Raw genomic sequence first — 24,889 nt, 5'->3', positions numbered from 1 at the left:
CTGCTGAAGAGAAAGTCAGAAAGAAGAAACTATTTCTCATCCATGAGACAGAAGCAAGACCTATGACCAACATAAATGATACTGTCTTCAAGCTAAGATAAATACTCCCAAGAGCCCCAAACGGGAAACCTGGAGCAAGACAAACCAAATGAGTAAGTGGATCCTGGAGAGTTAAAAGGCGAGAATTTAAAAGTTATGTAATTCACATAGTCAAGAGGATGTTAAGTGAGAAACTACCAGATAAATTATTAACAGAGAATAGTGTATCATTTTGATTTTTTTTTTAAAAGAAAAGCATATTAAGTATCTTTCAAAGACTGTCTTTAATCATTTTTTTCAATCACACACTTTACAATGAAAATTGGAATTATTCTTTGCAAGAAGCAACTGTCATGTGCGGCATTGTGAAAACTCCCTTTAGTCCCAGATTAAATTTCAAATCATCACTCAAAAGCCTGCCGCACACAATCAGCACGTGTCCTTGGGTGGCAGCCTTACCCATTCCTGGGCTCCCATTCTGTTGCTGGGGCCTGCTGGTTGGTGGACTGGTTGCTGAGACAGGAGGAGGAACTACTGGCTGCTGTCCGTGTCCTGATGATCAAAAGGGAAAGACCATTTTAGTGCCAATAATTTGGATTAAGAGATTTAAACTTAAGCAGAAGAAATATTCTGAGAAAGTGTAAGTTTGTGATTTTTGTCAAAGACTCTCCTGGGTCAGAATTCATGCTGGGGCACTTTACTGCATGCAGCGAAAGTGCTGGGGGTTCACTTTTGTTTTCATTACCTAAAAGGTTGGCTCCATTTACCTTTCACCTGCTTATAATTGATGGCTTTCAGTTTTAATGAGGTTCTCCCCTAAAGCCTTGCCCATTTCTCCTGCGTGAACCTGAAGTAAAGTCACTGGGCTGAATCGGTGACATTACCACTATTTCCATAGCAACAAATCGATGTTATCAACAGAACTGTGTTCACGGCAGGATCTATCAGAAGAAAAAGCTGGGTGGTAACAAAAACCTAAAAGCAGTTCAATTGTCTCTGAAGTGCTCCTGCTTCAAAGGGAAAGAAGACATTCAGAAAGGATTCTACCCTTTCCCTTCCAAACAAAGCAACCTTATTTTGCAACTGACAGTTGGTGGAAAATAAGAGTTGAAAGTGCCTTAGGTACCGTGAAGCGCGAGTGAACTGTCACAGCAGGAGAGATGAGGATGGAGTTCAGAAGCAGGTGTGTCAGGGAGACGGAGATTAAAAGGAAAAAGGAGGGGAAACAAACATGTCTCTCAAACAGGAAATAAAAAAGGCCATGCCATCAGAGTATTTATTTGGCCCTCATCCTTTCTACAAACGTTGATGAAACTGAAGAATATTAAAATACGCTAATTAAAAAAAAATTTATGGAATTTGATGTGGCCTTTGTGAGTGGCACTAAAAGCAGAAGTTAAACCTAATCTGGGCTGATCACCAAGAGTGCTTGCGGCACACAAGTGCAGCTCAAAACATTTCCTAGAGAGCCGCCCCTGGAATAGCTCCCTGCCTGCCGCCTTGCCTCTGCTTCTTCCATCCCTGTTCCCCACTGGGTTTTCCGAGGCCTTAATGCAAATGGGCACACTGCGCACTGATTTTACTTCCTTCTGCTCATATCACTCCTAACTGGTACCACTAAATGAGAGTTAACTGTGCCATTAGAGTAAAACAAATTTAGCATCAAATTAAAAGGGTTAAACAGAACTCTTTAGTTCTTCCTATGGAGAGAATTGAGAGGCCTTATTTACATAGAAAAAAGAGCCAAGATTATCGACAATGAATTTTTGTGTCTGCTTTTCAGCTTTTCCATTACCTCTAAACTTCCAGTGTCACAAGAGATTGCACGGGAGAACTGTTCTCCTTTGACAGTGTGTCTTACGAAGGAACATTCTGAAATTCTACAGTGAACTTTCCTTTAAATTAGTAGGGAAAAGATGAATTGCTCCACAAACAGTACTGAGTCCAAATAACTGGGAAGAAATTAATCTGCATTTTTACCTGCTTCGGGAAATTTTATTCAAACGAACCAAATAATTTAAACAGTTAAAGATGGAACCATGAAGATACACCAGCCCTTCTGTATTCCACCCTAGTCCCCCCAGTGCTCCCACAGCCTCAAACACATCAACGCTCCCAAGTCCCTTCCTCGCCACCGTGCCTGCTTCTCCAAGCATCTTGCTAAATAGGACATGGTCACAGGATCTTGCCAATCTCTTATGTTAATTTCTATCAAAATGTAACTAACTTTTATGTGTACTGTAGTAGAATGGTGGTTACCAGGGACTGGTGGGAGTGGGGAGTGATTGTTTAATGGGTACAGTGTTTCAGTTTGGGATGATGGAAGAGTTCTGGAGGTGGATAGAAGTGGTGGCTGCACAAATGTGACTGGACTGAATGTCATTAATGATACACTTAAAAATGACTAAGATGTAGATTTTATGTTATGTGTATTTTACCACATTTTTTTTAAAATGTAACTTATCTATTTACCTGTTGTGAGATCAGTATTTTAAAACATTTTAACATATGGGTTAAAATTAATGTTAAAATTTCTTTTTAGTAGTATATAATAGCATAGTTTTATAACCATTGGATTCTTAGAGTCAATGAACTTTAGTATATTTTAATAAGACTCCAATTAGGCCCTGTGATAGACAAGTTCATAATAGCTACAATTTTTTGAATGCTTACTTAATGCACCAGGTACAAGGTTAAGCGCATTATTCCACTTACTCTTAAGCCCTCTATATAACAGTACTATTGCACCCAATTAACAGATGAGAAAAGTGGGTTTAAGTGGTCAAGTAACTTGCCCAGAGTCACACAGCTAGGAAGAGGCAGAACCCTGTCCTGAACCCAGGTCTGTGTGACTAGATCTAATCAACTTCACTACCATCCAGTTAATTTTTAACCCTAAACAACCAATTCTGGCAGGCAGAAATATAATTATAAAGAACATAACTAACAACTACAATATCCAGTAGTTACAAAAAGCCACTAATAGTAAAATAACAGCTGAGAAAAATCAGACAACAGACAATAGAGTATACAGATTAACAAAAACCTCAGATTCTACCAGTAATTACTTTCTTAACAATAACCACAAATAATATAAGGAAGAGTCAATCCAATAAATACAATTTCTTGTTGATAGAAAATAAACAGAGTCAGGCTGGAAAAAAATTCCAACTAGTATCTTTCAGTAATGAGTGACACTAATAACTAAGCAACATATTAAGAAATTTAAGTCTTAAGTAAGATATTATGGTTAGAAACAGTGCAGGTACACAAGACTAATATACATACTGATTTAAAAAAATACATAATGGTAAAGACAGGATATTTAAAACCATCCAACCCAATATTGAATGAAACATGAGCTGTGTTTGAATTTTACTTCTCGTGCTTTAAAAATTCTCTAAGCATCTTCACTCTTTCCTTAATGTGGTACTAGTACCATGAGACGATTTCAGTGCACCTTTTGGAATTCCTCTGCCTAATTCTGGACTGGGTCTCATGAGTTAATTTTACTGGTCACCTGACATGTTACAAGTCTGGGTTAGGTGCTGGGAGGATACAAATCTAACTTTAGTTCTCTACTCACTAATAATAGTCTCTTTGCTTTCCAATAAACAATTAGAAACCATTTCTGTGAAATACACCCATAAGGTAGTAGTCACTGTAACAAAGCTATTTCATGATGGCCCAAGTAACAATGTGTTATTGATCTAGTTACAATGAAATTCAATAGCAAATACTCTTGAGCAGCAAAATCTCTGCCTCATTCCTCTGCACTTTAACAGAGCCTAAAGAAAGAAGAGCCAGTGGGACTGAGCACTGGACAAAGGAGTGCTTCCCATACTCCTAGGTCCTCACCCCAAGGGGTGATTATCCTTCACCCCTTTCAACTCCATCTTTACCTCAAATACTCTGCCCCTGAAAGACAACATGTTCAAAGCAGCCAGTCAATTAAATACAACATAAAAAACATAAGAAATCTGGCCAAAGGTAGTAAGTTGGGCAAATCACCTCTCCCTCAAGCCTACAGCATCCAGAGATTTCATAGAAATGCTAAGTATTGCTTTGTCTTGGCTTGCCTTCCTAAAAGCTGGGAATAAGACAACCTACATGCTCGTTTTAAAAACACTTTACTATTGCAAAACAACTGTGCTGTTCCTATTTAACATCTTGAAATTTTACCTGAATAGGCTGCAGCTTCCCTTTTCCAATGTAAATAACCAAATTAATACGTTTGGTATAGGTAAAAATTAAAATCTAGAAGGCTCCACTTCTGAAAGAAGCATGGTGATGACCAAGTCCCAAGCCTTCCCTCTCCTAAAAATCACACAGAGTGACGAGAAGAATGAATGCTCGTACCATAAACTAACATCCCATATACAGACTGCATCTTTAGTGAAGCTAGGGGAAAGAGACAAATTGCAAATTATGCGAAAGTGAAGCCCAAAACACCACAAATAAAGACATCACAACTGTAAGAGAGAAGCAGCATGGATGATTCAAATACAAACAATAAAATCTCAGCAGTACTAGAATAAAACACGGGTGACTGCCTTTGTAACTGGCGTGGGGAAGATCTTTCCAACTGCAGCTCAAAAGTCCAAAGTCTTAAAAAACTGCAAAATCCAAGTTCATAAAAACAAAAGAAAACTGCTGCACAGCAAAAAAAACCACCACAAGCAAAGTCTGAAAGACACTGTAACTTGTATCAGAGACGAAGGACTAATTCTTTTTTTTTTTAAAGATCTCTTAAAAATTGAGAAGAAAAAGATAAACAACTCAAAAGAAAAATGGACAACACAACAGTTCAGAGAATAAAGAGCCCTTAAACATTTAAAAGGATGCTCATACTGCTCACAATACAAATTAAACACTACACTGAGATCTGAGTTTTCATCTATCAGATTGATTAAAAAAAAAATCAAAAGATTAACAACATACTCTGTTGGCATAGCTGTGAAGAAACATGTATTTTCACATACTGTTGGTGGGAATGCAAAATAATGCTATCCTATGAAGGGAACGCAAGCATATCTACCTACCACAAAGGCATTTATCCACGGATCCAACAATCTCACCTTTAACAATCAAAGCCCCTCTGCCCATATACCTGCATATGTATAAAGTTAGCTGCTGCAGCACTGTTTTAATAGCCAGAGTATGGAAACACCCAACTGCCCATCAACAAAAGGCTGCTTAAACTATGGAACAGTCACACAACACAATATGCTATACTGTTAATAAATAAATAAATAAAAAGGAGGAAGATCTTTAAGTATATATATGAAAATATCTCTAAGCTGAAATTAAAAAACAAAAACAGGACTGAAAAAAAGAGAGACAACATAGTGTACATACTTGTCTAGCTGTTCAGTGTTGTTTTTTTTTAATCCTACCTTTGGTGTAAGCAAAGTGGATTATGAGTGAAAATACGTAATTTACGTACTTGGTTATATTTTCTTTTTTTTGGTTGTATTTTCATTAAGAAAACCCTTGAAGGACAAAAAGAAACCACTGAATTTGGTTACCTACAGAGGGCAGCAGTGAGTACGAACAAGACAAGAGGACGCAGGGGCAGGAGTAAGATTTCTCTAAATACTTAATTTTAGAGTTTTGCCTTCTAAAAGATGTAACTGTATTATCTACTCAAAATTTAAAACAAAAATGTTTATTTTAAAAAAAATGTCTATCTTAATATTTCAACTTTGAAAAGTATACAAGTTTTAATGGACAAACACGTGAACACAAAGCAGAGAAACAGCTCTAAGATTTGAAATAAACTGCCCCTGGATAGGAGCCAGAGGACAAAGAACAGCTGGGGAGGGAAATGCTTTTTTGGTTTTGCTTCAAAGAACACACTCGCAAAACTATTTGACTTTTAAACTATGTACAGGACATGACAGAATAACAGAGACCAACATGACCCTCCCACCAAAAATAACCAAAAAGAAGGCAAAGTATTTATGAGACAAATGATTCTCAGGATACTGGACATTAAGCAACAAAGGACAGTAATTCTGAGACAGGAAACAAACAAGGTGAGTGTGACTGCACCACATTACTGGAAGCCCTGAGGGTTTCCAGGCTGTGACACAGGAAGTAGGCATGGAAGAAACCGAGTTAAGGAGATGGAATTGAGCATGTGGGGAATCAAAACATGGAGGGTTCTCAGGACAAAGTACCAGAGAAGAGAGCTGCATGGAGAAAGACCTCCAGAGACGATGGAAGGTTCCCCTCGAGGAGTCGGCAGAGTACTGGTTGGCTGATCTGTGTGTGGAAACTATCGGAAGCCAGGGAAAGAAAGAACCATCTGAGAAGACCTCAGGGATCAGTGTCCGGTGCTTACAACAAGCTAGAAATAGCACCTGTACCTAACAGGCAGAATGGAAAACTTCACATTCATGGGGCATCGAGTAGGATACACTAACAGGTCTTGCCTCTGTACTATGAATAACCAGACCCAGAATAAATGCCACTCTCTGATCCCATCTAACAGATTTTAAAAGCAACACCCCAAAAGATAAAACTGTTTCCAAATAATTTAACTGTATCCCTGAAAAAAATTCAAGAATACAAGTTTCCAGCACCCAACAGAGTATGAATCACAATGCCTGAATTCATTCCAAGATTATCAGGCACACAAAGCAGAAAAATATTCTTGGTAATATGGAAAAAAAAATTAACTGATTAAAAGAGACCAAGAACCGATACTGATGCTATTAAAAAGCAGAGACATCATTTTACCAACAAAGGTCTGTATAGTCAAAGCTATGGTTTTTCCAGTAGTCATGCACAGATGTGAGTCGGACCATAAAGAAGGCTGAGGGTCAAAGAATTGATGCTTTCGAACTGTGGTGCTAGACAGGATTCTTAAGAGTCCCTTGGATAGCAAGGAGATCAAACCAGTCAATCCTAAAGGAAATCAACCCCTTCCAATATTCATTGGAAGGACTGATGCTGAAGCTCCAAAACTTTGGCTACTTGATGCAAAGAGCCAACTCACTGGAAAAGAACCTGAAGCTGGGAAAGATTGAAGGCAGGAGGAGCAGGCGATGACCAAGGATGAGATGATTGGATGGCATCACCGATTCAATGGACATGAGTTTGAGCAAACTCCCAGATAGTGAAGGACAGGGAAGCCTGTTACGGGTCACAAAGAGTCAGATACAACTGAGCGATTGAACAACAACAAAGTAAGTAAACTGTTTCTCTGAGTTCTGGAAGCCACTGTAGCAAATTATTATAACTGAGGGCTTCCCTGGTGGCTCAGTGGTAAAGAATCTGCCTGCCAATACAGGAGACACGGGTTCAATCCCTGATCAGGGAAGATCCCACATGCTGTGGAGCAATCAAGCCCGTGTGCTGCAACTACTGAGCTGATGCACCGCAACTACCGAAGCCCACAAGCCCCAGAGCCTGTGCTCCACGACAAGAGAAGCCACTGCAAAGAAAAGCCCAAGCACCACAACCAGAGAGTAGCCTCCGCTAGCTGCAGTCAGAGAAAACCCACGCACAGCACGAAGACCCAGCCGTGCCAAAAATTAACAAATACAACTTAAAAATTAATCTAATTGAATCAGAAGAGGGAATTGGAGGAATCTACAATTTACAGCCAGCTGGTCAGAAGCACAGGTAACAAGCAGGACTTTCGACTGAAGGGAGCAGCGGTGGGGGGAGGGGTGGAGGCGGGGATAAGGCAGTCTGGTGGGCCTGAGCCCTTACCCTGGGAGATCTGATGCTAACTCCAGATACCCAGTGTCAGAACTAAACTGAATTGTAGGAGACCCAGCTGATGTCCATAGAGAACTGGAGAATGGCTTATTAGAGAGGAAAAAACCCACATATCTGGTCACAGCCACAAATATGTATGATTGTTGCATGCAGAGAAAAACAGAGGAGAGGTTTTCCTTTACAGAGTCCTACCACCATTTTTTCAGTATTAAAAAAAAATCTGAAAGAGTAACCTGTTACTCTTTCCTAGAGTAAGACCCCCCCATAGAGGAACAAATGAAACTATAGCAAAAGGAAGTATTCCAGATCTATTAAGAGGTATTCAGCTGAGTGCTACAACCTATAAAAAACATTTTACCTTCATTATAAGGCACTGGGTTGCCAATCTTTGATCCAACTGCTTCAGCTGATTTCAAAACTTCTAACTCCATCAAAATAACCACTCTCCTACAAAGGCAAAGGAATAGAAACATGTGAGAAAAAATAAATTCAGAAGCCCTTAAAATGACAAGCTACTTTAAAAGCTTTCCCCCAATAATCACAGTGATAAAAACTATTTCCCTTTGTCAACTGTTTTTCATTACTGAATAACTTGAGAAGTATATGATATCAATTCTTACATAAATATTTCCCTTAATCTTTCACTGCATCATTATCAAGGCCTTTTATGATTGCAGGGTTCTCGTTTCCCATCTAGTTCCTTAATTAAAATGCAGAGTCCTTACTACATACCGTATCTCAAGGAGCAAATGACATGATAAGAATTTAGATTACTAAATCCGACAGTATGTGGCACAACAAGAGATGATCTGTTTTTAGAAACATATACTTATTTGAACAATTGCCCTTTCCCTGTGAAAACCAATATGACTATAGATTTTTTTTTACTCTTTTTTAAGGTGTTTTTTTAGTACTTTAAAGTCTTTGTTGAATTCGTTACAATGTCACATGTTTTTTGTTTTGGTTCTTCGGCCACAAGCCACATGGGATCTCGATTCCCCAACCAGGGACTGAACCTGTACCCTTCCACTGGAAGGCGAAGCCTTAACCACTGGACCACCAGCGAAGTCCCCAGAGATATTTTTCATGTGATTACAATTAATTAAGAACTTTCAGTTCTTTGTCCATCTTTCATTCTGATTAAAACCTCTCGGTAACTTCTCAAGGACCAACGACCACAAGTTAGAAACCTTTCCACATAGCCGATGAGGCTCGGCCAGCTCTGGCTTCGCGCCTCTCTCTCCAGCTGATCTTGCTTTCCTGGCACCTTGCCCTCCACCATCTGTCTCCTTCTAGCTCCTGGTGTGTATCATGCTCTCTCCTGCCACAGGGCTCTGTACGTGCCTCTTTCTGATTGTGAGGGTCTCTCGTTCTGCTTCATCTAATATTCATTTCAAACATCAGGTCTTTAAGAGAGGCCTCTTTAATCTTTGCTTTAGATCAGTCTTCGGCTGTACTCTTTTCTACAGCCATCATTTCCTTCCTTCAGATCACATCTCTCAGGTTTAATTAATACAGGTTGACAATGATTAATATCTGGGTTAACTGCATGTTCATTATTATTTACTCACATATATATTTTACTTGTATATTCATTATTGACTATGTTGTACTCCTACTAAGCTGCCCTTTCAGTCATGGCAGGCATCCTCCAGGGTTCACCTCAGCAACTGGTCCACAGTGGTTCTCAATATGTGCCTGAACAGGAATGCCATGATCATGTTCGTATTTTTAAATCTTTTTAAATTTAATTGTATTTATTTATTTTGTGGCTGTGCTGAGTCTTCATTGCTGCTCGGGCTTTTCTCTAGTTGTGGTAGTGGTGGTGGTTGGCAGTTTAGTTGCTAAGTTGTGTCCAACTCTTGCAACCCCATGGACTGTAGCCCGCCAGGCTCCTGTCTCGTGGGATTCTCCAGGCAAGAATACTGGAGTGGGTTGCCAGTGCCTTCTCCTATGTTCGTATTTTAAAAAGAACTGCAGTATGAAAGACTTTGAGAGGAACAAAACTGGAGGCAGGGAGAAAAACAGAAGAACTGAAGGGGCCAGAATTAGCACAGTCTCGATGGACATTAAAAAGATCAGATGGGGAATGTCCCTGACAGGCTAGTGGTTAGGACTCCATTCGTCCACTGCAGGGAGCACAGGTTCAATTCCTGGTCATAGAACTAAGATCCCACATGCTGTACAGCACAGCAAAAAAAAAAAGGTAGTCAGTCTGGAGTAGTAGTTAAACAACAGCAAGCCCAAACTCATTGTGATGTATTCTTTAAATGGTCTGCTGTATTTTACATTTTCACATATAACTCATCAGTTCGTGCAACCTTTAGCAGGTTTTCATATCAAGGCTATATTATTTCAATAAAATAAGCTTGAAACTATCTGTTCCTGAATATCACATACAGATTCACTATTTAAAAACTCTGATAGGTATTTAGTGGTGGATATTTAACACCTTCCAAAATTATCCAAATTACTCCAGAACACAGAAAAAAACACAAGTCTTATTAATCATTTGGTATTATCCCAATACCAAAACCTAAAAAAAAACAAACTACTAACTTTATTCTGTAATATACATACATCCTAAATAAAATATTAGTAAGATAAATCCAGCAGCACATGAAAAGAATACACACAATACCAACTTGGAGAAAACACAGATGACAAGGACACATTACAACTTTATACAGATATAATCAGCAAAACTGAGACTGTGGGAAACAGCATGAGGATAAAGGACAAATGACCTGGTTTCTTCAACAAATAAACACTCAGGGAAGAAAAAGAGATGGAGGAGGAACCTATACTCATAGAGACTTAAAAGAACTACCAACCGACTGCAGTGTGCGCTTCCCTTTGGATCCTGATACAGATAAATTATTCACACACACACACGAATACTTGCATACTGAACAGTGACAGAATATTTAGGCACTAAAATAAGAGTTTTTAAAAAAGAACTACTACCTTTTAAAAATATATACTAGGGACTTCTCAGCCACAAGGGACCACATATTACAAGGCCTCATTTCTATGAAATGTTCAAAATAAGCAAATCCTATAGAGAAAGAAAGTAGATGCACGGTTGTCTAGGGTTGGGAGGATGGGGTGTTTGGGGGTGATAGCTAAAGGGTGCAGGGTTTATTTGGTGGGTAACAAAATATTCTAAAATTAATTGTGGTAATGGCTGGACATCTCTGAGTATAACAAAAACTATTTTACACTTTAAATAGATGAACTGTGTGGTATATGAATTATATGTCAAGAAGATGTCACAAAAAAGGTAGAGAAAAAGAAAGAGAAAGACCAACTCTGGCACAAACACAGGACTAGACAAACAGATAGATGGAAAAGATGATCAACAGAACAGAGCAAGATAAATGGAATACTAGCCTCTATCTCGGAAAAGGCAATGGCACCCCACTCCAGTACTCTTGCCTGGAAAATCCCATGGACGGAGGAGCCTGGTAGGCTGCAGTCCATGGGGTCGCTAAGAGTCAGACATGACTGAGCGACTTCACTTTCACTTTTCACTTTCATGCATTGGAGAAGGAAATGGCAACCCACTCCAGTCTTCTTGCCTGGAGACTCCCAGGGACAGAGGAGCCTAGTGGGCTGCCGTCTATGGGGTCGCACGGAGTCGGACACGACTGAAGCGACTTAGCAGCAGCAGCAGCCTCTATCTACTTTTGTCACCAACCACCAATTCTCCACATAGCTATCAAAATCATCTCTTGGATACTTTAAAATATTTAAATCAGTTCAGTTCAGTTGCTTGGTTGTGTCCGACTCTTTGCGACCCCTTGAATCGTAGCACACCAGGCCTCCCTGTCCATCACCAACTCCTGGAGTCCACCCAAACTCATGTCCATCGAGTCGGTGATGCCATCCAGCCATCTCATCCTCTGTCGTCCCCTTCTCCTCCTGCCCCCAATCCCTCCCAGCATCAGGGTCTTTTCCAATGACTCAACTCTTTGCATGAGGTGGCCTGAGTTTCAGCTTTAGCATCATTCCTTCCAAAGAACACCCAGGACTGATCTCCTTTAGAATGGACTATCAGATCACACACTCTGCCGCTCAAAAGTCTATAGCTTCCCATCATACTCAGAATAAACTCCTTCCTGTAGACCTCCCATGATATGCACCATCCATTTGGGAAAAACTAAGCTAACTTCTTTCTTTATATCCCATATAAAAGTAAACCTCATATTAAATCACTATGTTGTACACCTGAAACTAATACTATAAATCAACTATACTTCAATAATAACAAAAACCCAAACCTTAAATAACTTAAAATAAGCCAAGTGCCTTTAAAACTAAAAAGCAGAAACAAACTAAAATCTTAGATGAACTGACGTCTACTTAAAAAAATTCACCAAAAGTGTCTGAAGCAAAGAAATGTTTTTATAACCCAGTCAGGAAGCTTCCTAAGCAAAATTCAGAAGCCATAAAGAAAAAAATGGATAAAACTAACTATATTTTAAAAAACTTATCAACTCCTTATCATAAGACAGCATAAACAGACTATGATAAAGTGAGATAAAAGAATTAGTTGATATCCCTCATTCATAAAAAGCTTCCCCCTACCCTACCCTCAGCACACACATAAAAGACAAAGTATATAATCAAATGCTATTCAGAGAAGAACTACAAATATCAATAAATATATGAAAAGATACTTGACCTCACAAACAGGAGAATTTATTATATTTTAAATTAAAATGATTAGCAATTATTTTTTAAAAATCTGTAATACCTAGTATAATATGCCAACAAGGTTAAGGGGAAATGGTTATTTTTTTGCCCTAAAAACAGGTTTGTTGAAATATAACTCATATACCATAAAATTCACCCTTTAAAAGTATAATTCAGGGGTGGGAGGTGGGAGGGAGGGTCAAGAGGGAGGGGACACATGTATACCTATGGCTGATTCATGTTGATATATGGCAGAAACCAACACAATTCAGTTCAGTCACTCAGTCCTGTCCGACTCTTTGCGACCCCATGAATCGCAGCACGCCAGGCCTCCCTGTCCATCACCAACTCCCAGAGTTTACCCAAACTCATGTCCACTGAGTTGGTGATGCTATCCAAACATCTCATCCTCTGTCATCCCCTTCTCCTCCCACCTTCAATTTTTCCCATCATCAGGGTTTTTTCAAACGAGTCAGCGCTTCGCATCAGGTGTCCAAAGTACTGGAGTTTCAGCTTCAGCATCAGTCCTTCCAATGAACATTCAGGACTGATTAGGATGGACTGGTTGAATCTCCTTGCAGTCCAAGGGACTCTCAAGAATCTTCTCCAACACCACAGTTCAAAAGTATCAATTTTTCAGCGCTCAGCTTTCTTATAGTTCAACTCTCACATCCATACATGTCTACTGTAAAAACCATAGCCTTGAGTAGATGGACCTTTGTTGGCAAAGTAATGTCTCTGCTTTCTAATATGCTGTCTAGGTTGGTCATAAATTTGCTTCTAGGAGTAGATCAGATCAGATCAGTCGCTCAGTCGTGTCCGACTCTTTGTGACCCCATGAATCGCAGCACACCAGGCCTCCCTGTCCATCACCAACTCCCGGAGTTCACTCAGACTCATGTCCATCGAGTCGGTGATGCCACCCAGCCATCTCATCCTCTGTCGTCCCCTTCTCATCTTGCCCCCAATCCCTCCCAGCATCAGAGTCTTTTCCAATGAGTCAACTCTTCACATGAGGTGGCCAAAGTACTGGAGTTTCAGCTTTAGCATCATTCCTTCCAAAGAAATCCCAGGGCTGATCTCCTTTAGAATGGACTGGTTGGATCTCCTTGCAGTCCAAGGGACTCTGAAGAGTATTCTCCAACACCACAGTTCAAAAGCATCAATTCTTTGGCGCTCAGCCTTCTTCACAGTCCAACTCTCACATCCATACATGACCACAGGAAAAACCATAGCCTTGACTAGACGGACCTTTGTTGGCAAAGTAATGTCTCTGCTTTTGAATATGCTATCTAGGTTGGTCATAACTTTCCTTCCAAGGAGTAAGCGTCTTTTAATTTCATGGCTGCAATCACCATCTGCAGTGATTTTGGAGCCCCCCAAAATAAAGTCTGACACTGTTTGCACTGTTTCCCCATCTATTTCCCGTGAAGTGATGGGACCAGATGCCATGATCTTCGCTTTCTGAATGTTGAGCTTTAAGCCAACTTTTTCACTCTCTTTCACTTTCATCAAGAGGCTTTTTAGTTCCTCTTCACTTTCTACCATAAGGGTGGTGTCATCTGCATATCTGAGGTTATTGATATTTCTCCCGGCAATCCTGATTCCAGCTTGTGTTTCTTCCAGTCCAGTGTTTCTCATGATGTACTCTGCATATAAGTTAAATAAGCAGGGTGACAATATACAGCCTTGACGAACTCCCTTTCCTATTTGGAACCAGTCTGTTGTTCCATGTCCAGTTCTAACTGTTGCTTCCTGACCTGCATACACATTCTCAAGAGGCAGATCAAGTGGTCTGGTATTCCCATCTCTTTCAGAGTTTTCCACAGTTTATGGTGATCCACACAGTCAAAGGCTTTGGCATAGTCAATAAAACAGAAACAGATGCTTTTCTGGAATCTCTTGCTTTTTCAATGATCCACCGGATGTTGACAATTTGATCTCTGGTTCCTCTGCCTTTTCTAAAACCAGCTTGAACATCAGGAAGTTCACAGTTCACATATTGCTGAAGCCTGGCTTGGAGAATTTTGAGCATTACTTTACTAGCGTGTGAGATGAGTGCAATTGTGTGGTAGTTTGAGCATTCTTTGGCATTGCCTTTCTTTGGGACTGGAATGAAAACTGACCTTTTCCAGTCCTGTGGCCACTGCTGAGTTTTCCAAATTTGCTGGCATATTGAGTGCAGCACTTTCACAGCATCACCTTTCAGGATTTGGAATAGCTCAACTGGAATTCCATCACCTCCACTAGCTTTGTTCATTGTGATGCTTTCTAAGGCCCACTTGACTTCACATTCCAGGATGTCTGGCTCTAGGTCAGTGATCATACCATTGTGATTATCTGGGTCGTGAAGATCTTTTTTGTACAGTTCTTCTGTGTATTCTTGCCATCTCTTAATATCTTCTGCTTCTGTTAGGTCCATACCATTTCTGTCCTTTATTGAGCCCATCTTTGCATGAAATGTTCCTTTGGTATCTCTGATTTTCTTGAAGAGATCCCTAGTCTTTCCCATTCTGTTGTTTTCCTCTATTTCTTGGCATTGATCGCTGAAGAAGGCTTTCTTATCTCTTCTTGCTATTCTTGAGTAAGCGTCTTTTAATTTCATGGCTGCAGTCACCATCTGCAGTGATTTTGGAGCCCCCCAAAATAAAGTCTGTCAGTGCTTCCCCATCTATTTGCCATGAAGTGATAGGGTCAGATGCCATGATCTTCGTTTTCTGAATGTTGAGCTTTAAGCCAACTTTTTCACTCTCCTCTTTCCCTTCATCAAGAGGCTCTTTACTTCTTCACTTTCTGCCATAAGGGTGGTGTCATCTGCATATCTGAGGTTATTGATATTTCTCCCAGCAATCTTGATTCCAGCTTGTGCTTCATCCAGCCTAGCGTTTCTCAGGACGTACTCCGCATATAAGTTAAATAAGCAGGGTGACAATATACAGCCTTGACGTACTCCTTTTCCTATTTGGAACCAGTCTGTTGTTCCATGTCCAGTGCTAACTGTTGCTTCTTCACCTGCATACAGATTTCTCAGGAGGCAGGTCAGGTGGTCTGGTATTCCCTTCTCTTTCAGAATTTTCCAGTTTGTGGTGATCCACACAGTCAAAGGCTTTGGCATAGTCAATAAAACAGAAATAGATGTTTTTCTGGAACTCTCTTGCTTTTTCGATGATCCAACAGATGTTGGCAATTTGATCTCTGGTTCCTCTGCCTTTTCTAAAACCAGCTTGAACATCTGGAAGTTCATGGTTCATGTATTGTTGAAGCCTGGCTTGGAGAATTTTGAGCATTACTTTGCTAGCATGTGAGATGAATGCAATTGTGTGGTAGTTTGAGCATTCTTTGGCATTGCCTTTCTTTGGGATTGGAAAGAAAACTGACCTTTTCCAGTCCTGTGGCCACTGCTGAGTTTTCCAAATTTGCTGGCATATTGAGTGCGGCATTTTCACAGCATCATTGTTTAGAATTTGAAAGAGCTCAACTAGAATTCCATCACCTCCACTAGCTTTGTTCGTAATCATGCTTCCTAAGGCCCACTTGACTTCACATTCCAGGATGTCTGGCTCTAGGTGAGTGATCACACCGTCGTGATTATCTGGGTTGTGAAGATTTTTTTTGTATAATTCTTCTGTGTATTCTTGCCACCTCTTAATGTCTTCTGCTTCTGTTAGGTCCATACCATTTCTGTTCTTTATTGAGCCCATCTTTGCATGAAATGTTCCCTTGGTATCTCTAATTTTCTGGAAGAGATCTCTAATCTTTCCCATTCTATTGTTTTCCTCTATTTCTTTGCACTGATCACAGAGAAAGGCTTTCTTATCTCTCCTTGCTATTCTTTGGAACTCTGCATTCAAATGCGTGTATCATTCCTTTTCTCCTTTGCTTTTCACTTCTCTTCTTTTCACAGATATTTGTAAGGCCTCCCCAGACAGCCATTTTGCTTTTTGCATTCCTTTTTCTTGGGGATGGTCTTGATCCCTGCCTCCCATACAGGGATCTGGAGAAGGCCATTCCCTTCTCCAGAAAGCAATTATACTTCAATCAAAAATAAATAAATTTTTAAAAAAATATAATTCAGCAGTTTTTCATATATTTACAGAGTTGGGCAAGCATCACCATGACCTAACTTCTGATCATTTTACCACCTTAAAAAGAAACCCTGTGCTCCATGGCAGTAACTCTCCAGTCCCCCGCCATGGGGAACCAGGAATCTAACCCGTGTCTGTTGCCTATTCAAAAACAGGTCCTCTTATACAAGGATCAAGAGTATGTTAATTGGTTTAATTTCTACAACAGATGTCTCCTGATCCCCACAATTCTAATTCTTGTAATCAACTCTTATGAAGTAACAGCATGAGCTTGTAAAGATAAATGTGTAAGGATGACTGCTAAAGCCCTGGTTGGAATAAACCAGTGGCCATCAATAAGATAAGGAATAAACCTGGTCGCACATTCACACTCAAGTTTTGAGCAGAGGTAGGAAGGAACACATGGCATCACCCGCGACGGGAGAGAATGGAACTCGAGTTTTTGTACTCAATCACAGCAATGCTCTCTACCCTCCCCTATCCCATGTTCTAGAGGAGAGAAAGTGGACAGAAGACACCACTCAAGCAATCCACAGCAGCCCGGGGTGGCAGATAACAGGTCCCAAGTGAAGAGGTTGGCAAGGAGATGGACCTAGCCTAGACTACATCGGAGCAAATGAAGTCTGGACAGAGCTGTCCACATTAAGCATGTGTGTGTGTGCATGCTAAGCCGCTTCAGTCGAGTCTGACTCTTTGCGTCTCTGTCGACTGTAGTCCACCAGGCTCCTCTGTCCATGGGGATTCTCCAGGCAAGAACACTGAAGTGGGTTGCCATGCCCTCCTCCAGGGGATCTTCCCAATAGGGACTGAACCTGAGTCTCTTATCTCTCCTGCATTGGCAGGCGTAAGATAAAAAGAAATAACACAGCAGCAATGTAACACACAACAGTACATAAAAATAAACGGAACAGAGGGGGCAGAGACAATTAAGAATCCAATCCAGAGAAAAGCATAAGCCAAGAAAGGGAATGCTTTCCAAGTGTGGCTTGCAAAATAAGACTAAGAATTCAGTAAAAGTCAAAAGATGAGAAGAAACAAGAGATTGAGAAGAAAAGAGAGCTTGAAAAGTTAAGGGAGGGCTTCCTTGGTGGCTCGGTGGTAAAGTATATGCCTGTCATTGCAGGAGACACGGGTTTGATCCCTGATCGGCAAAGATTCCATGTTCAGAGCAACTAAGCCCCAGTACCACAACTACTGAGCTTGTGCTCTGAAGCCCAGGAGCAGCAACTACTGAGCCCACGTGCCCCAACTACTGAAGCCTGAGTGCCCCAGAGCCCATGCTCCATAACAAGAGAAGCCAACGCAGTGAGAAGCCTGAGCACAACTAGAGAGTAGCCCCTGCTCTCCACAACTAGAGAAGAGCTCGCGCAGCAATGAAGACCCAGCACAGCTGAAAAAAATAACTAAGATTGTGTGTGTGTGTGTGTGTATCTTTAAAAAAAAAGTTAAGGGGCAAGAGAGAACAGAAGCAATATCTAACAAAGACCGAACTATGTGATGTGTTAGAAAATCTTAAGCCAAGGCATGCCTTAGAAAAAAAAGACTAGAGCAATCTGAAGACATATATGGAGAACAAAGTTATCCACAACATAAGTGAAAACTGGAGCTCAAATGAAATAGAAGAGGTCATTAAGGAATAACAACAGAAACTTTTCATCAGAAAGAACTGATTGCGGACTGAAAGAGTGTACATCATGTACCAGAAAAGAAAAAAAGAGGAACAATTGACATTGAGACATGACCTGGTTATTGAACTTGAAAACCAAAGAATTCTTCTACCTGATGCACAGAATTCATTCACGTTTCATAAACTGTCTTAATGATGCCCTTAACAGTGTAAGGATCCAGGATCACGTGTTATATTTAATTACCCTATCTCTTTAGACTTCTTCAATGTTTGAAATTTGAAAATCAATTATTTTATAAAATGTCCATCAATTTACCCTAGGCTTCCTCGTGACTGGATACAGATTATGCATCTTTGGCAATAATATAACAGGACTGGAAAAGGTCAGTTTTCATTCCAATCCTAAAGAAAGGCAATGCCAAAGAATGCTCAAACTACTGCACAACTGCACTCATCTCACACACTAGCAAAGTAATGCTCAAAATTCTCCAAGCCAGGCTTCAGCAATATGTGAACCATGAACTTCCAGATGTTCAAGCTGGATTTAGAAAAGGCAGAGGAACCAGAGATCAAATTGCCAACATCCACTGGATCATCGAAAAAGCAAGAGAGTTCCAGAAAAACATCTATTTCTGTTTTATTGACTATGCCAAAGCCTTTGACTGTGTGGATCACCACAAACCGGAAAATTCTGAAAGAGAAGGGAATACCAGACCACCTGACCTGCCTCCTGAGAAATCTGTATGCAGGTGAAGAAGCAACAGTTAGCACTGGACATGGAACAACAGACTGGTTCCAAATAGGAAAAGGAGTACATCAAGGCTGTATATTGTCACCCTGCTTATTTAACTTACATGCAGAGTACATCCTGAGAAACGCTAGGCTGGATGAAGCACAAGCTGGAATCAAGATTGCTAGGAGAAATATCAATAACCTCAGATATGCAGATGACACCACCCTTATGGTAGAAAGTGAAGAAGTAAAGAGCCTCTTGATGAAAGTGAAAGAGGAGAGTGAAAAAGTTGGCTTAAAGCTCAACATTCAGAAAACTAAGATCATGGCAAACGGCCCCATCACTTCACAGCAAATAGATGGGGAAACAGTGGAAACAGTGTCAGACTTTATTTTGGGGGGCTCCAAAATCACTGCAGATGGTGACTGCAGCCATGAAATTAAAAGACGCTTACTCCTTGGAAGGAAAGTTATGACCAACCTAGACAGCATTTTCAAAAGCAGAGACATTACTTTGCCAACAAAGGTCCATCTAGTCAAGGCTATGGTTTTTCCAGTAGTCATGTATGGATGTGAGAGTTGGACTATAAAGAAAGCTGAGCACCAAAGAATTGATACTTTTCAACTGTGGTGTTGGAGAAGACTCTTTGAGAGTCCCTTGGACAGCAAGGAGATCCAACCAGCCCATCCTAGGGGAGATCAGTCCTGAATATTCATTGGAAGGACTGATGCTGAAGCTGAAACTCCAATCCTTTGGCCACCTGATGTGAAGGACTCATTTGAAAAGACTCTGATACTGGGAAAGACTGAAGGTGGGAGGAGAAGGGGACAACAGAGGAGACGGTTGGATGGCATCACTGACTCAATGGACACGAGTTTGAGTGAACTCCGGGAGCTGGTGGTGGACAGGGAGGCCTGGCGTGCAGCAGTTCATGGGGTTGCAAAGAGTCGGACATGACTGAGGTCTGAACTGAACTGAACTGACACTATGTGCTCATTGCATCCAATCAGGTAACATGCTGACTTCTCTTTGCCCCATTATTGATAATGTTAATGTCAACAACTGGAATAAGGTGCCATCTGCCAGTTTTCTCCGCTGTAAATTGCTTCTTTTCCTTTTACAACTAATAATTATGCTGTGTGGGGCAGGGGGATATACTTTAACCCTAAAAATAACTTGTTCCTCATCAAACTTTCACTACCTGTTTCAGCATCTGCGGTCAGCTGAATGAACACCCCCAACAAAAATACATCCACATTCTAACGCCTGGAACCTTCTATGGCAAAAAGGGACTCTGCAGGTGTGATTTAATTAAGGACTGAAGTGGCGATTTTATCCCAGATTATCCAATGGGCCCTAAAAGCAACTACATATATCCTTCTAAGAAGAGGGAAGATGGAGTTCCCTGGTGGTCCAGAGTTAGGACTCCACACTTCCACTGTAGGGGGCACAAAGTCGATCCCTGACTGGCCAACTAAGATCCTACAAACCACACTGTGCAGTCAGAAAAAAAAAAAGGCGGAGGTAGAGGCAGACTTGGTACAGACAGAAGGGGTAACGTGACCATGGAGGGAGACTGGTATGATGCAGCCACAAGCCAAGGAATGCTATTCACCACCAGAAGCTGGAAGAGGCAAAGAATGGATTCTCCCATAGACCTCCTAGGAGGAGTCTAGCCCAGCCAACACCATGATCTCTGCCCAGTGAAACTGATGTCAACTCATGGCTTCCAGAAATTATTCCAGAAATAATTTCTTTGTTTTAAACTATCAAACGTGGTATTTTGCTGGAGCAGCCATAGGAAACTTACACAGCACCTATTAAATGTTTCCTGCATATATGATGGTCGCCAAATGGTGATTTTCTAATTCTGTCAATCCATCTACATTTTTAGATGACATTCCATTGTAAGAAAAGCTTTCTGTTTCCCCTCATGTATTCATTTATTCAGTGAGGATGTATGAATTCCTACTTTATTCAATAAGTTGTAATGCTACTATTTTTATTTACTTTGGCTTTTTTATTTTTTTAAATTTTTTGGCCACACTGTACAGTATGAAGGATCCTAGTTCCCCAATCAGAAACTGAACCTGGAACCATGGCAGTGAAAGTACCGAGCATCAACCACTAGACTGCCAGGAAACTCACAGTTTTAATTTTTAAACTGCCCTAGATTTGGCAAGTATGACTCTGCATGCCACCAAAAAAAGTATTTCAGCAATGGTTACTCAGGTGTGACTAACAGTTCTGTTCACCGCTGTGTCTATAGCATGGAGCATCATGTAGGTACTCTACAGTACTCTCTGTTGGCTGAAGAAACTGTTTACTATGAAAGATTCAAGACTGCAGAAAAGGGGCAGTGTTACAGAATGAAATGCATCTTCTTTTGCCCTAAAAAGTGACCCTTTTTTCATTAAAAGATACTTCAAGAGAGAATCCTAGAATCAGTGCTGCTGAAGAGATTAGAAATATGAGTTCTACATTCGGCTTCAATTTCCTGCTCTGAGATTTCCAGTTTGGTTCCATACGTCTGTCCTGTCGGTGTCCCGTTTTCAGTTGCCTGAGTTCAGAACTCAATAGCTCTGAACTCCTGGCTGACAGCTCACCACTGTCTCTTTGATTCCTAATTGAATTTTGGCATCCAGTAAACTTTTTTTTTTTTAAACTTCTATTTTAAATAAAATTAGCCCCCATTTTACAACACAATACAACAGGAAAAAAAACATACCACAGGGACTTCCCTGGTGGTCCAGGACACACAGGTTCGACCCCTACTTAGGGAACTAAGATCCCACATGCCACAGAGCAACTAAGCCTGCTCACGACAACTGAGGAGTCTGAGCACCCCAATGAAAGACCCCGGGTGCTGCAACTAAGACTTGATGAAGCCAAATAAATAAATACGAAAAAAAAAAAACCAAAACCACATACCTTCCATCTTTCAGGGTGTTCACAATAAATCGGTTAATCTGGCAAATACAGTTGCTAGACAATCGCTCTTCCTCAACAAGAGGGTTCAGCTGTGTTGCCAACATGAATGCTGAAAGCACAGAGATTGCTTTAGTCTCTAAGACATTTCAGTCATGACAGTCTAAAAGCTGATCATACTTGTACCAGCAAAAGATAAAACAATGCCTTAAAAGACATTCCTGAAATTAAAACTACTCAGACTCTGTAAGGTAAAAAAACAGTAATAATTTGCTGTGCATTTAACACCTGGTGCTTTGATGAAATTAAGTATTTCCTGAAGTGCCCCAAATTATCTTTTCAATCATTCAGGTTTCATGACAAAGACTAAAAAAAAAATCTCTTATAGGTCCTTCACCTTGTGACTAGAGATAGTAAGTATATATTCTGCAAATTCTCTTTCTCCCTGTAAAGTTTCCAATGCAGAAATAAAACCCCAAAAAGACAAGTATAGGACAGCTAACCCATCATACCCACTAAATGTCAATATCATCCTAAGGGAAATTAATCAAAGGAAGCACAGAGCACCACTTAGAGAAAATTAATTAAGCCAAGTGGCAGCTTTCCACTAGACCCAGTCTATTGTTAGAATGCTCTCTGGCAGCTGCAATTCTGTCTGACTGAAGACACAGCCAAGCAAATGTAGACTTCTGGAATGTTCCAATTACTGCAATCAGGTTGCTGGGTGCGCTTTCATTATTAAAATACAAACTCCTAGATTTATACATCATACGTACAAGATAGAGTATTCAATCCATCACTCATAAGCAGTCGATAACGGGGTGGACTATTCCCTGTAGTAATGGGACGGATGTTCTAGGAGAGAAAACACGATTCATTAGCCATGTTGTCTGCCCAGTCCCCAGGGATAAGTAAACCTAAGCGGCAGGAAAGTGGGTTTGCCATTAGTCCCACAGAAACAGAGCTGCTTGCCCACTCTCTTGACACCTAAATCCAAGCAAAAGAAAATTGGACTTGATGATTCTCCCACCAACCTCTCTCTACTAACATTATTAAACACAACACAGATAAAAACAAAGTAAGTTACCAATACTCTTGTAGTCTCTCTCCCCTAACTCAAATTTGATTGAAAATTTAATTAAAAAAAAAAAAACACCATACAACAAGGCAGCTAATATAGGTAAGGTACTATTGAGGAAACATGACAAAAATACAAAACGGGGGGTGGGGAGGTGGGGGGTGGGAAATCCTTCCCCTGAAGAGGCTTACAATTGGGATGAAGATGGAGGCAGAGAATAGCAGAGGTGTGCACAAAATGACATGGGAGCAGAGCCAAGACATTTATTTCAGCTTGAAGAAAATCAGAGGCAGCTTTCCGAAGAACATGAAATACGAAAACAGCCTTAAGAAGACTGGCAATGAGTTTGGGAGCAACAGGGAGATAAACCATCGGGCCTACTGACTCAGAATCTGCAATCGTGGTCCAGATTTCTGCTCCTATTGATTTTGAAAATCCTCAGCAAAATTTGAGAACTCCTTAAATGACTGATAGGGTTAATGAAGAATTTTAAGCAGACAAGTTCTTTTTGGGTAGAGAGCTCCAGAAGCCAAATATGAGACAGATCTGAGCAAGACAAACCCCAGGGTAGAACCACCAAGGAGGAAGAAGTAATGGTGTGTTTTTGTTGTTGTTGTTGTTGTTGTTGTTTAGTCGCTAAGTCAGGCCTGACTCTTTTCTAACCAGACTAGTCCGCCACGTTCCTCTCTCCTTGCGGTTTTCCAGGCAAGAATACTGGAGCTGGTTGCCCTTTCCTTCTCCAGGGGATCTTCCCAACCAAGGGATCGAACCCAAGTCTCCTGCATTGGCAGACAGGTTCTTTGCTGCTGAGCCACCAGGAAAGCCTACATTCTATATTATGTAGAGATTATTTCACTCTGGGCTCTACTGACTTTGAAGGGTTTATAGGAATCCTTTAATCTCCAGATGCTCACAGGTAGCAGGTGTTCTTGTTATAAGATTCTAATACTTTATCTAGAAGGCTAAAAAATGACAGGTACAAAGGCAAGATTTATGAATAACAGAATGATGACGCACTGAACTTGGGTTAGAAAGCTGTTCCTAAGATGAGATAATCAAGAGCAGGGGTTCAGCAGGTGGGCTCTGGAGTCAGACCACCTGGGTACAAATCAGGGTTCTACTGCTTTCTACTGTATAAACTGGACAAGTTGCTTCCTCTCTGAGCCTGTTTCATCATCTGTGAAATGGGAATAACAACAATGTTGTAGCAAAAACAGAAATGATACTTTTCTTAAATAAAAATGGGTAGCAATACAGTATCTACCAATTGTGGAAAGAAGAGAAAAGCAAAGCTTCAAATTGGAACCTCCAGAGATCAAACTCTGACTAACATAACAGAAAAATAAAGCCCAGTTTCTCTCTCAGAGTTACAACATGGACTGGACTAATTTTGTGACGATGAAGAGAATTTAGAGTGGACAAATTTCCTAAAGTGGACTGTATGTCCTCTATGAAATGTAATTTATAATTATATGTAAGTTCAAAAAATGTTTGACATAAAAATATGGAGATACTCACAATGACTTGGAGGATGGGTTTTATAGATGTATCTCCCTGTTGCATGATGGCCTGAAAAAGTAAAAACGGATTCTTGTGAGACAGGTGTTCAAATCATGATTAAAACTTGACGTATTTTTAGTTTGGTATCTGGAACAAACCACAGATAACATTAGTAAAAGATTCCTTTCAGAGCTTACCATTTGAGAATCCACTTTAAGTTCTTTATCACTCTGGACAAATTATAAAAGTGGGATTCATACTTACCAACAATATACATTTACTTCATGTATGTATTCATAAAATACTGGTATCACATATGTACTCATTATTCATAATAGCACATTTATTTCCCTATAATGTCCATTAAGTGGGAATCAGACAAATAAGTATAGCAAACCCTTAAAACAGAGTATTATGCAGCCTCAAGAAAATGTTTATATACCACTAGTTGCCTCTTGTAAGAGGAACTG

The 24,889-nt window shown here is 40.4% G+C and overlaps 1 protein-coding gene across 1 annotated transcript in view; it reads right to left on the bottom strand.

Annotated features, from left to right (window-relative positions):
• Positions 1-24,889, bottom strand: part of RPA1 (replication protein A1) — a 46,408-nt gene that overhangs the window by 17,809 nt on the left and 3,710 nt on the right. The window contains exons 2-6 of the mRNA NM_001075176.1: positions 24,438-24,488; positions 22,618-22,696; positions 21,845-21,953; positions 8,129-8,217; positions 499-591 (exon numbers count right to left, since the gene is read on the bottom strand). Of these exons, the coding sequence (NP_001068644.1) occupies positions 499-591; positions 8,129-8,217; positions 21,845-21,953; positions 22,618-22,696; positions 24,438-24,488 (421 nt within the window). The remainder of the gene's footprint in view (positions 1-498; positions 592-8,128; positions 8,218-21,844; positions 21,954-22,617; positions 22,697-24,437; positions 24,489-24,889) is intronic.

Source organism: Bos taurus, chromosome 19 (assembly GCF_002263795.3).
Source record: "Bos taurus isolate L1 Dominette 01449 registration number 42190680 breed Hereford chromosome 19, ARS-UCD2.0, whole genome shotgun sequence".
In the NCBI taxonomy this organism is placed as follows: domain Eukaryota; kingdom Metazoa; phylum Chordata; class Mammalia; order Artiodactyla; family Bovidae; genus Bos; species Bos taurus.
This window is presented reverse-complemented; position numbering and strand designations above follow the sequence as displayed.